Consider the following 13,903-nt stretch of genomic DNA (forward strand, 5'->3'; position numbering starts at 1 on the left):
TCTCAAGGGTTCTCTTCTGGGGCTGGGGAGGGAATGAAACATAGCCAGAACATTCCTTTTCCTGAGCACGACTGATCCTTTTCATGTGCTTCTTGTAGCAAAAGTGTGCTCACTATCATCTGATGCATTGCATATCTTTCCTTTTAGCTTCTCTGATTTATCTGATATATATAAAATCATATGTATGTGTGTATGTATGTATATATGTATGTATGTATGTATGCATGTATATTCCTACTAGAGCACAAAACTCTGAAAGGCTATTTAGTTTCCCTTCTGTATCCTCGAAGGCAGAACAGTTCCTGGCATGAAGAAATTCAAAAACTGAGCCAGGCCTGGTGCTGCTACCTTTCAATCCCAACACTCAGGAGGGAGAAGCAGGTTGAGCTCTGTGAGTTCAAAGCCAGCTTGGTCTACAAAATGAGTTCCAGGACAGCCAGGGCTACACAGAGAAATCCTATCTCGGGGTGGGGGTGGGGGTGGGGGTGGGGGTGGGAGAGAGAGAGAGAGAGAGAGAGAGAGAGAGAGAGAGAGCGAGGGAGAAGGAGGAGGAGGAGGAGGAAGAGGAGGAGGAAGAGGAGGAGGAGGAGGGGGAGAAGGAGGAGGAGGAGGAAGAAGAAAGGAAGCCAGGCAGTGGTGGCACACGCCTTTAATCCCAGCACTTGGGAGGCAGAGGCAGGTGGATTTCTGAGTTCGAGGCCAGTCTGGTCTACAGAGTGAGTTCCAGGACAGCCAGGGCTACACAGAGAAACCCTGTCTCGAAAAACAAAAAAAACAAAAAACAAAAAACAAAACAAAACAAAACAAAACAAAAAAGATTCTAAAAGGCTTTCATTTGTTCCAAGGTGTTAGTAAGAACACAGAGGGAAAAGAGGAGCTGTTCTGGAGGGCTAGAACTGATATAAGGTAACTAGCCTCTGGACCTGCAACACTCCAGTCTCTGCACAGTACTGAGATTCTAATCAGCTGCTCTCTGCAGACACAGATTCCTTTCCTGACTCTACCTTCACAGCTAGATGCAGCTTCTCTTCAGAAGTTTTGGAGAACAGTAATATGTAGTTTTTCTAGAAATCAAAAAATTCCTCTATACATACAAAACATTTCCCAGTGCACCACTTAGGCTGCTGAGGCACGAGCACTGCAGCCATTCGCCTGGCTCCAGAGTTTCTCTCAAGGACAGCAAGGAGCTACAGAGATGGTTCAGCAGGCAAGAGCATTTGCTACTCTTCCAGAGGACATGGGTTTAGTTCCCAGCATCCATGTTGGGCAGTTCACAGTGGCTTGTCACACCAGCTCCATGAGCTCTGTCACCCTCTTCCAGACTCTGAATCACTCACACACATGTGGCATCTGCTCTTACAAATAAACATATTTATTTGTTTATTTGTTTATTTATTTATTTATAGACAGGGTCTCTCTGTGTAGCCCTGGCTGCCCTAGAACTTTCTTTGTAGACCTGACTAGCCTCCCAGAACCCAAGAGATCTGCCTGCCTTTGTCTCCCAAGTGCTAAGATTAAAGGCCCTCGCTGCCATCACCCAGCCTAAAAATAAAACTCTTAAGAAAAGAACTAATGACAAAAACTTGAGAAGAATCCAAAAAATGAAAAATAGCCATTTAACTATTGGAAAAGATAGAGTTTCAGACTGAAGAAACCTCATGTACAGAGGACAAAACCAGGTGTTTTCGAGATGAAAGAAAGATGGTCCGGAGGATAGCAGTGAATGGGAGGGAGACAGAAGGAAAGACACAAGCTCAGAGGATTTGGCAAGAGTCAGATGGTGAGGGCTCTCGAAGGCCATGGAGAGTATGCATTTGATTCTAATGTATACTAAGGTAATATATACTAAGGTAATGTAATTCTAAGGTATTGTTAGCATTTGGCTCTTACATGTCTCACAAAGGCTTGTGTGGTGAAGGTCAGGCTGCCAGGCAGTAGAGCTGTATCAGATGGAAGTTGCTGAGGGTGTGCGCTTGAAGGGAGTAGGAGACCCCTAGTTCTTCCCTCTCTTAGCTTCTGTGTACCACAAAGCAAGCAGCTCCAAGGCATGTCCTCCCGATACAACATACAGTGTGGCCACAGGCCCAAAACATGAGCAAGCATCCACGGACTAAGACCTCTGGAACCATGAGCTAAAAGAGATCTTTCCTCCTCCGTTGATCACTGTGACATTTTGTCATGTATGGAAGTAAGACACAAATATTAAGAATGTGACATGGCTTGATTTATGTTTTCGAAAGATAACTTTGATATAGTGGTGAACACCTGTAATCTCAGCACTCAGAGGGCTGACACAGGAGAATTTATTGCAAGTTTCAGTTCAGGTTAGGCTACATAGTTAAGACTTGTCATAAGAAACAAAATCAAAACTAAAATCCCCAGTTTAACAAATTGGGTGCTTTGGCTGCTGGACTGTTGTTGGGGGGGGGGGACTGGATTTGAAGACTCCTTAGGAGCAACTGATGATGGTTGTCCACATAGACATCATGGGGGAAAGTCGCTGAACTTGAGGGTATAGATTGGAGAGTAAAATGGATGAGATTTAACACTGGGTTGGATGTGGTGGCCAGGTAGCAGGAGTCAGGGAAGAAAGGGACTTAAGGATGATGCTTATGCTTTGATTTGAGTACCTGAGAGATGAGATGTCATGAATTAGGGAAGATTAGGAGAGAAATGGTTTGAAGGGATAGTCTATAAGGAAGTCAATTGCTACCTTTGCCCATGTTTTTTGTTTGTTTTTTTTTCCAGTGTCTGGTTACACTGAAAACAGTCATACTGCTTTTGCCTTTGGCTGACCCTACAGCTAAAGGAAGAGATCCCAGCTGCCAGTCTTTTAGAGCAAAAGTTGAGGACACCTGGTGACTAAGACTAGCTTCACAGGAAGACAGAAGGCAGAGAATTCAATATGTATCATAGTGTAGGGACATACGTTGTCAATGGAGAGGGATCTTGGTTAGGGAAAGTTCCATGACAAAATTATATCCTAGTTTCTGGAACCATGAAAATACAAATAGTGATACTGTAATCATTGACGGTGCTAGCTCAGAGAGGGAGGTTGTAATAGTCCTCACTGCGGTCTGATGGTAGTAACTGGTTTTTATTCTCACTTTTTAAGTCTACCAGGGGTCACTACACTATTAAGAGGCTGCATAGAGACAACCACTTAAGGTGTCACTATTCTGGTGGCTGGGTGCTTATTATCGACACCTCTGCACTCTGGTCTTATCTCTGTGTAAATAGACATACTGCTACAGCCAAGCACTTAACTCTGTGTTCCTGACACTAAGACTTACATGCATTATCCCACTCTAACCACCAACTAGCTGTGTGACTTCTCACCCTTCCTGCCAAGGAACCAGAAGCACCTTCACCCATTCTTCTAATATTTCCCTTGTTCCTTCAACATGCTAGGCTTATTTTGTAGGCTTTGGGGGAACACCGTGGGCAAAACAAAATGCCTTTGTGTAGCTTCAGCCTGGAGAATTAGTAAAGAGAAGGAAGACACACATGCTAAATACACACATTGTATAGGACTCAGAAGGTGATAAATGTTACTGAGACAAGTGGAACTGGATGGATGATGGGATCCGAAGAAGCTGATACTTTAAGTCGGGTGGGCAGGATAGAGTTCAATAAGGCGACACTTGAGCAAAAATTAGAAGGGACCACATGCAAAGGAAAGCAGCACTTGAGATGAGGCTAAGGGCAACTACCTAATATCCACCACCAACCCCTCAACAGGGACAGTAAAAAACGAAGGAGTGAAAGGCGTGACACAATTAGGCCTCCTTCTTAAATCCGCCTTTCTTTACAGGTGGGAGGTCCCAAGGCTAGAGGGAAGCAAGCAAGCAGTCCATTGCTGGAGTCTGTCTCAGAATCAGGGAAGCAACCGGCATTACACACGCTCGACCGGCTACGCTCGCCCCATCTGGGCGGACCCCAGACAACCCTTCCACTAAGGCTCCGCCCGTTCCACCGCCCTCTAGGTTCCGTGCTCACTGCTCCGCAGCTACTAAGACGGGTCTCCACGTAGCCGTTCCCCGGCTACGGGTTGCGCAACTCGCGCCGCTAGGCGGAGCCTGACCGTAGGCGGAGCGACTGTAGGCGGGCGGACCCGATCAGGCCTCCGCGAGCGCCGCTGCCTGTGAAGTGCGCCTGCGCACGCCGGCGACGCGCCGCCGATATTCCAGCACCACCCACCGTCCCGCCTCCAATTCCCGGGCGGAGTTCCTGTTGACGCCTGCGCACAGCGTCGCCGCACCCTGCGCCTGCTCAGATCGCCCGAGTCTGGCCCCATCCTACGGGTTTTTTCTGGTGGGGGAGGGGGTACGTCTCGGCGAGTCACGGTGATGGCGGCCACCATCCTGTGGTGAGGTAGCGGATTCTCTGCGTCTCTCGGGGAGTCCCTCGCGCCTCCTGCGGGCCCGGTGGCTGGCGCGTGAGGAAGCACCGCGGGTAGAGCTTGCGGGGAAAGCCGCGGGAGCGGCGGCGCGGCCGGGGGGACGCGGGGCCCGAGGTGAGCGCGACTCCGGGCGAATGTGACAAGCCCCCACCCCCACCGCCTTCCTCCCGAGAGCGCGAGGATCGCGGCCACCCCGGGGCGGCCAGGCCCCGGCTTAGACACCATGCAGGTCACCCTGAAGACCCTTCAGCAGCAGACCTTCAAGATCGACATCGACCCGGAGGAGACGGTATGCGTCGCAGGGTTGGGAGAGCGCGGGCCCGGGTCGGGGCGGCGCGGGAGGGCCCCAGAGGGGCGTCAGGTCACCGCCGGCTTTGTGGGCCGACAACGAGGAAGGCCTGGGGGCAGATGGCGTGGAGCAACACGGGCCCGCGCGGGCACTGGAGGCCGCGGCCCGGAGCGCGTGGTCGTGGGGACGGAGGGGGAGGGGAAGCCTAGCGGCCTGGGCGCTGGAGCCTGGCCTGAAGTGCACAGGTGGGGGAGGGAGACCCAGGCGTCGCCACCACCCTCCTACGACCTGGCTAGGTGCAGAGGTCTGGGGACCGGTTAACCAAGACGATGGGCCTTAAATGCGCCTAGTTTTGTCTGCAGCCAGGAGAGATGGTGGGGGGAAAATGAATTTTTTGCTTCTCAGGAGGAACCCTTTGATTTGTGTCTATTTTGGATAGTTTTTACGATCCTTCCCTCGCAGTCACCGAACCCATACCCACAGGTGGATTACGCTCTGAGGCCACGTTGGTGGTGAAGAATTTTGCATTAGAAACCTTCAGATCCGGATTTAAATGAGTTCTCTCCGTCGTCTTGGGAACCTGAACGCTCCTCGGACTCCCAGAATAGTAGTATTTGAAGGGAGGGGAAAAAATATAAAAACTTGGTGTTCTACAGTTAAAACCGACTACACTTAACGAATTCACGTGATAAATTCTAATGCTGTGTTCTCTGGTTTTGCCTGTAAAAAAATCTATATTAACTTTAATACAACTTTGTCAGGAATCTAAAAAATGCCATGTGTGTAAATTTCCTCACGTGGAATTGTGACGCTATGTTAAGATTGTCGTAAGCCAGCAGATTACTGCATATTTGTGGTGTTTTTTTTTTCCTTAATTTTTTAAATGACTGATTGAATTTGTGATTGAATTTTGGTTGAAGAACCAGGACGTGGTGTTAATTAAATAGACTGGAGACCTGAATTCTATTTGTGTCTCTATAACTCGTTTACTATGACATGGACAGATTACCCTGTTTGATTTTCTGAAGCGGAATCAGTACCAGCTGAGATGGTGAGGATTAAATGGCATTTAGTTGGTTCCTAAATGAGACCTACTATGTAATCAATAGAAGTTTGTGTGAAGACACAGTATTCTGGTTGTTGGTTTTTTTTTTTTTGGTTTTTCGAGACAGGATTTCTCTGTGTAGTTCTGGCTGTCCTTGAACTCAGAAATCCGCCTGTCTCTGCCTCCCGAGTGCTGGGATTAAAGGCGTGCACCACCACCGCCCGGCCTGCTTTTTTTTTTTTTTACCTATCTCATCTAATATTCTAAAGTCTCCTTCATTCCTTAATAAGAAACCAAGAATTTTCGACCTTTTTGAAATTCTGGCACAAAATGATTTTATAAGAAATTATTTAATTTCCAGACATCTGCAGTAATTCTTGAAGGTATAGATAAAAACATTAACATGAGAACTCTGCAGTCTTCTCAGAAGCAGTTGTTAACATTTAGTGGACAGAGGCCCAGTAGAATCGAATTGCTTTTTTCCTCCTTTCTGCCTGCCTGCCTTCCTTTTTTTCTTTAGGTTTTTGAGACAGGTTTTCTCTTGTGTATCCCTAGCTATTCTAGAACTCAACTCTAGTCCTGGCTGACATCAAACTCAGAGATCGGCCTGCTTCTGCCCCCTAAGTGCTGGGATTAAAGGAGTGTGTGCCACCATTTTCTTGTACTACTTGGAGGGTACTGAAGAGTACGCTGACAGAAAAGTGTGCAGGGCTGGGATGTCAGACAGATGTTCATCTCCAGCACCTTGAAGAGGAATAACACAGTCATCTCTTTAGCGATAGTATACAAAATATGTAAAATGCCTCCTTGGCATTTGGCTCATTGCAGGTGACAAGTGATGAGATGGATCACGGTAACTCCTTGGGCTTATAATAATTTATCCCAGAACCACTGAAACATGGAGAAGCACGTTTTGCTTCGTGTCTTTAATATGTGAATATGTTGGGAGTTATGTAGTAACTTCACACTCCTGAAATATGCACATATATATCCATATAAAATTTGTGCTTCACTTTAGGCCCTCTACATGTCTGCTAGCACCTTTGAGCATTACTTCCTAGCTGCACTTATTTACAGGCTTATGTACAGGGGGTGTAATATTTTACATTTTCAGAAATTCATGTTTGGTAAAATGTTAGTGACTTCTTCAACTTTTGTTACTAGAACAAATGTAATTTATTGCTATTAATGAAATATAAAAACCAGTATCGTGAAATGTTTTGATTCCATATTCCATGCCTCCTTTTCATTTTGCTGGGGATCTCCACTCTGGGCTTTATGCAGACATAGACAAGCTTTGCAGCAGTACTTGCACCATAGCCCCTTTATTTACGTCTGTAGTGAGTTTGATGAGTGTATAAACACACACATATATCTTCTTTTCCTTTCATTCGTTCATTTGAGACAAGGTTTCACTGTGTAGTCCTACTGAGCTGGGATTCACAGAAAACCACCTGCCTCTGTTTCCTCTGTAGGGGTTAAAGCTGTGGCCACTACCCAGTAGAGGTTAATTGATTTTTTTGTTTTTTTTTTTACAAAGTGCTTTAGAATTCCAGTAAAAAATAAAAAGTAGATGACAGGAAATACTTTCTAATTTGTTACAAAAAGTAACCAGGGATTTTAGGAGTAGATCAGTTTGGGAATTTGTAAGTGAGTCAGCAGTTAAAACCCCATGTCACCAAGCCCGATGACTTAAATTCAGTCCCCTGGACTTGCATGGTGGGAGAGAACTGAGCCCAGAAGGTTGTGTTCTGACTCATTCACTGGTTTTGGCACTGTGATACTTGGGGGACCCCCAGTCCCATGAGTGATTAAATGAATGAATGATGTGGGTTTTGTTTTTTGTTTTTTGTTTTTTTTTTTTTGTTTTTGAGACAGGGTTTCTCTGTGTAGCCCTGGCTGTCCTGGAACTCACTCTGTAGACCAGGCTGGCCTCGAACTCAGAAATCTACCTGCCTCTGCCTCCCAAGTGCTGGGATTAAAGGCGTGCGCCACCACAGCCCAGCCGATATGTTTTAAAGTAGATTTTAAATTAGGATTTTAGGAATGCCTGCAGTTTACAGACTTACATTTTGTCGTTTAAGGTTTGCCTTTGACTAGTTTTACCTTAGAAGGGACTGAGGAAGTTGAGTCAAGCTACCTTGTGAAGAAACTCTTTGGAGCTTGCCATACACATGAGCACAGTGAGAAAGGATTGAGAGCTAAAGGCAGCTCTGGAGTGTCACTGCTGGACCTGCTGGGTGCTGAGCATAGGGACATGGAAGCAATGGTTTCAGGTTTTGGGGAACTTTATCACCTAGTTGAGGCTCTGGCTAAAGGGCAAGAGCGTGTTTTGTTTGCTCTTGTGTTTTGAAAGCTGAAAGTTTGTCTGTCTGCTTTTTAAAGTGGCAAGATTTAAAGACAAAAGTAGATTATATTTATAAGATTATATTTTGTGCTTGGGTGTTTTCTCTATACTTGTCACTTATGTATATAGTGCCTGTGGAGGCCAGAAGAGGGCATCAGATCCCCCTGGACTGACTGACATTCAGGACTCTTGTTAGTTGTAGGTGCTGGGATTTGAACCTCTACAAGAGCAGCCAGTGCTGTTAACCCCTGAGCTCTCTTTTTCAGCCACTGTTTTCAACAGTTTTAATCAACAGCAAGACTTTTGAGTCAACTCAGGAACTTGGATTAAAAACTTTGTTCTATATCCTGCTAAATGTTCACTGATACCAAACTGCAAGAATTTAAGGCAATGGTTTTCAACCTTCCTAATACTTTGACCCTTTAGTATAGTTCCTTATATTGTGGTTATCCCAACCATAAAATTATTTTCATTACTACTCCATTTTTTTCCTTTTTTTTTTTTTTTTGGTTTTTCGAGACAGGGTTTCTCTGTATAGCCCTGGCTGTCCTGGAACTCACTCTGTAGACCAGGCTGTTTGGCCTCAAACTCAGAAATCCGCCTGCCTCTGCCTCCCAAGTGCTGGGATTAAAGGCGTGTGTCACCACTTCCTGGCTCATTACTACTTCATAACTGTAATTTTGCTACTGTTATGAATTGAAATGTAAATATTCGATAAGCAGGATATCTGATATACAACCCTTGTAAAGGGGTCATTTGACCCCCCCCCCCACTACCCCAAAAGGGGGTCACAACCCATAAGCTGAGGTTAAGGCTGCCTGGTCTATACAGTTAATACAGACCCTCAACAAACAAAACCACCCATGCCAAAGATATCAAAAATGTACATTAGATATTTTAAAATTCATTAGCATGTGATATAAGCTGCTTACACTTGCTTTATCATGTTTACAGTCACCATCTACTTACAACACTACAAAAATGAGGCAACTCTCTAAAAAAAAAAACCTCTTCCTCACATGTAACATTTCACATTTTCTTTCTTAATGTTTAAGCTTAGAGCTGTTATAACAGGTAAGGGAGAAAACACTACATGGTAATGGCCAACAAAGTAAATGGCACAAAATAGTAAATATAATCAGAGGTGGTTCAGGAGTAAGCGTGCTGGCTCCTCTGTTAGCAGTTCAAATCCCAGCACCCACTTGGCTGTTCTTCCAGAGTATCCAGGTTCAATACCCAATACCCATATGGCAGCTCAGAACTGTATAACTCCAGTTCCGGAGCTTCTAACACCTTCACAGACATACACGCAGGCTAAACACATATTTTTAAAAACCTCTTAAGAATAGGCTGATTAAAGAAAATCATGTAATGGTAAGTGCTTGTGTAGAAACTGAAGTAAGGTGAGATGGTGTGATAGTCCTCGATGATGGCACTTTAGAGGCCAGAGAGGCTTTTCTAGAGAGTACAGCTGAGGTCTGAACACACAGCACATAGCAAGGTAAGGAGTCTTTTCTGTGGGGACCTTTACAGTACAGACCTTAGGATTTTAACAGTATCTTGGAGGAATCTATAAGGCCAGTGTTTCTAGGTTAACATATGGAGCTTAGAGTTAGACAGGGCTCGGAGTATGTAGGCTGTTAAAGGGTAGAATTTTTCAAAGATAGATGAGAAGAAGCCTTTTATAACATTATTTACCCTCTCCCTCTCTACCCCCCTCCCCCCCCACCACCCTTATCCTACTCTAGTTTAGGCTGCCCTCAAACCTATGGCAGTCCTGTTCTACCTGAATTCTGGGATTATAGTCATGAGCCAGCTGCCTGACTTATTTATGATCTTTTAACTAAAGGGTACCTGATCTCATTTGGGGAGAATGGACAAGAAAGCAGGGAGGTTAGCTAGGACTTGTGCAGTAATTTTAAGCAATTAAGCCTTTGGCCAGGATTGGATATGGAATTGAGATATATTTTTACAAAGTAGAATTTTAAGGAATTTTTGGTTGGGTTAGCATTTTTAATTTGATAATGTAAACTTGTGAGTACTTGTATTCTTCCCAGGGATGTGAAAGACTGAAAACAGAATTAGCGGTTGGAGTAGGAACATTACTGTTGAGTCTGGATTACACAGAATGTTAGATTGGAGATTACATGGAGATGTGAAAATAGCAAGTATACTCCTTACCTTAACTCATGTGAGTGGATAAGTTGTGTGTCAATCTTTCCAGGGCCTGGTCTTTGAAAAATATGAGCAGTATCATTAGGTTCTACTTTGTAAGCCATTTAACTTGTGTACGTTAGTGACTGCATTGCTCTGGTAAAGATGCTGCACATCGTAGTAGCATGAGGCTTAGGATAGGAACCTGGGATGCTCTCATGTGTACAGGAGCAAAGGTCAGTCAAGGAGCAGTCTTTGAGACAGGAATAATCCAAGGAGAGTTTCAAGAAAAATGGGGGGTCAGTTATATCTGAGGCTTCAGAGATGAAAAGGAGTAAAAAGAGGCCTGATAGTGTGGGCGGCTTATAGGTCATTACTGACCCTATGGGCAGTATCCTAGTAGAAATGGAGCCAGAAGCTGGATTGAAGTGAGTGGCATGTGCGGAAGTAGAATAGTAGCTATGGGTAGATAGTGTTCTTTATCTTTTTTCTTATTTGTGGTTTTAAAAATAAGTTGTTGAGCCGAGCAGTGGTGGCGCACGCCTTTAATCCCAGCACTTGGGAGGCAGAGGCAGGCGGATTTCTGAGTTCGAGGCCAGCCTGGTCTACAGAGTTGAGTTCCAGGACAACCAGGACTACACAGAGAAACCCTGTCTCAGGGGGAAAAAAAAGTTGTTGAGCATAGTACTTCTCATAATCTTGAAGGATTTATTCTTTAAAAAGGAACATCATATTGCTAAAAAAAAAAATGTGATTAATGCATCTTTAAAAGAAGGAAAGAAAAGTAAATGACCTTGGTTTCATTATCTATGAAAGATGGCCATGCCTGTATCTTTCCTCTTATTCTTCTGTCTTATATATACACAGTGATCTCTGTTCTGTCTCAACATCACTCCCATTATTAGACGTTAGCTCTCAGTATTACTGGTAACTGACTCTTTCCCCAACTCCAGTGTATTAGTTACTTTCTACTGCTGTGACAAGACACTCATGACCAAGAGCAGCTTATGGAAGAAAGTGTATTTGGCTTATGGTTCTAGAGGGACAAGTCATATTGGCCACAGAGACAGAAGCAGAAGGCCAGAGCAAGAAAATGAAAGTTCATATATTTGCAAGAAGCTGAGAGTGAACTGGAACTGTAGTGAGGATATAAACTTTGTTGTTGTTTGTTTTGTTTGACACTGGAGTTCTCTGACAGCCTTGGCTGTCCTGAAACTTCCTTTGTAGGCCAGGTTGACTTCCAACTCACAGAGATTGGCCTGCCTCTACCTTGCCTCCCAAGTGCTGGGGTTAAAGGTATGTGCCATCAAGACTGGTGAGGCTATAAACTTTCTTTTGTTTTAAAGAAAGATTTACTTATTTATGTTATGTATGAGTACACTGTTGCTCTGAGGGCATCAGATCCCATTACAGATGGTTGTGAGCCACCATGTGGTTGCTGGGAATTTAGCTCAGGACCTCTGGAAGAGCAGTCAGTGTTCTTAACTGCTGAGTCATCTCTCAAGCCAGAGGCTATAAACTCTTAAAGCTCATCCCAGATATGTACTTCTTCCTCAAGGTTCTACTTCCGAAAGGTTCCATAATCTCCACAAACTGCCACCAGCTGGGGACCAAGTGTTCAAATATGTGACCCAATGGGGCATTTCTCATTTAAAACACCACACTCAGTAATGCTTTTTAGCTTTCCACTCTTTATTTTCTGATTCCAACTCTATTGGAATTTTTTTTAAAGGCATTTGATAACAATTTTCCTTTCACTGCCTGTCATTTCTTGTTACTTCTACATTTGCCTCTTGAGAGTAGTAGGGTCAGTGATTATACTCACATGCTTGGAAGACTCAGCATAGCATGCCTGAAGCCAGACTTCCTGAATCAGTCCTGCCTAAATAGCTGATTGGTGACCTCGGGTAGGTTACCCAGCCAGGACTGTGTCTTCGTCACAGTTTGGAAAGTGTTACCAGATAGCCTTTTTGAAGACTTGAAGATTCTGTGAGTCTGAAATAATGTGTACATAGAATTTGATGGCTTAACAGTGCTTGGCAGCATGGTCCCACTCCTGCACTGTTGTTTTCAATTGGGAAACCCCGGAAGCTGTAAAATTCACCTTGATATTTCTACTTGTGCTAGTGCAGTCAGTCAAATACTTTGTTGTGTGGAATTGTCTCAGATTCATGCCTGTCTATTATGGATGTACCTTGTAAGACTAGTCCCTACATTTTTTTCATTCTACCTATCTCCTGTCTTCTGAAAGGGTGATATAACCTATCAACCTATATTACTACCTATATTAGACACCTTGTGTAGCTGTGACTAAATATATCCAAGAGAGTAACATAAGAGAGCAGTGATATATTTCCTTCATGGTTTCAGAGGGTTCATCCCACAATTGCTTATGTACTTGGGTAGAACATCATGGCATCTGGAGCTAGTGGAGGAGGAAGCTGTTCACCTCATGGAATCAGGAAGCAGAGAATAGAAATTACAGGTTAGACTTTAAAAGGAATGCCTCTACTGACTTGACTTCCTCACTGAAAGTTTCCAGAATCTCCCCAAATAGTGCTATTAGTAGTAGACTGATTTTCAACACATGAACCTGTTAGGAACATTTCATACTTGACCCCAGCATCCCCATATTAATAAAACCCTCCTCTTTGCATCCCTCTTGAGCTATGGTTTTGTTTCTTGGTTCCACCTTATAGCAAAACTCAAAGAACATTGGTTTGGTTTCACTCTTTTCTGTGTCTGGCTCTCTTTCTTCCAAGTGCCCTAGACAGTGTTAGTAGGGAAGTGTCTCTCACCCCTGTGCTCCACGTGTCCACTTGTCTTTTGTCCTCCAGTTCTTTAAAATCTCTTTGGTTTAGAAAGGGAGTATCATAGAAATTATCTGCTCGCTTTAAATAAAGTTGATGTGAAAAATCAGGTAATTTGGTGCAAAAAAGTATATAGTGAATTGTGGAAGAAATTGTGCTGTTTTTAAAATAAAAACCCCATTTTCATTTAGACTTGAAAATTAGATTTTATTTATTCATCCATCCATCAATCCACCCTCTCCCTCCCTTTGGATAGGTAATGTATGAAATTTGCTTTTTAAAGAAATTGGCTAAACTTAAATGTGCTGTAGCAGAGTGAGTCCTGCCAAATGATGCTGTGCCATCTGTTCCTTATGAACACACCTGGACAGTGAAGTCAGTCTCACTTCTGAATGAATTCTGTAAACTCTTTAAACGTCACATAAGCTCATTCAGGCAGTGGAGGTAGATCTGCTCCAAATGACTCTATGTGATCAAATCTTAAATGCTCAACCGTGAGTAAGACTATTTCTCATCCCCTGCTTTGGTTGATCAAGATCAAGCAGGCGGGTTCCCCTGACCCACACAATAAAATGGGTTATTGTTATTCTGCTAGAAACTATAAAAGCTCTAGATAGTGTCGGATTCACCTTTCACATTCTTTCATTTCTATCTGCTTTGATCTTATTAAGATCATAACATCTGGAATGCATTTTAAAGGCAATTAAGTTGATGTGTATAGGTTGACTTAGAAACATTTTATATAGTTTCTGTGGAAAAAATAATAGATTCCCAATTTAAACTAATAGCCTTTGGGTAATTACACCAGTGAAGATAGCCTTTTAAAATAATTACATTTATTTGTCTACAAATACCA

General features: G+C 43.7%; 1 protein-coding gene across 1 annotated transcript in view; it reads left to right on the forward strand.

Moving 5' to 3' along the window:
• Window positions 1-4,337: 4,337 nt before the first annotated feature.
• Rad23b (RAD23 homolog B, nucleotide excision repair protein) overlaps window positions 4,338-13,903 on the forward strand; it is a 37,556-nt gene continuing 27,990 nt past the window's right edge. Inside the window, exon 1 of the mRNA XM_028779959.1 lies at window positions 4,338-4,691. Coding sequence (XP_028635792.1) covers window positions 4,626-4,691 — 66 coding nt within the window. The 5' untranslated portion in view covers window positions 4,338-4,625. The remainder of the gene's footprint in view (window positions 4,692-13,903) is intronic.

The sequence above is a fragment of the Grammomys surdaster genome, unplaced genomic scaffold, assembly GCF_004785775.1.
Source record: "Grammomys surdaster isolate TR1022 unplaced genomic scaffold, NIH_TR_1.0 363, whole genome shotgun sequence".
In the NCBI taxonomy this organism is placed as follows: Eukaryota; Metazoa; Chordata; class Mammalia; order Rodentia; family Muridae; genus Grammomys; species Grammomys surdaster.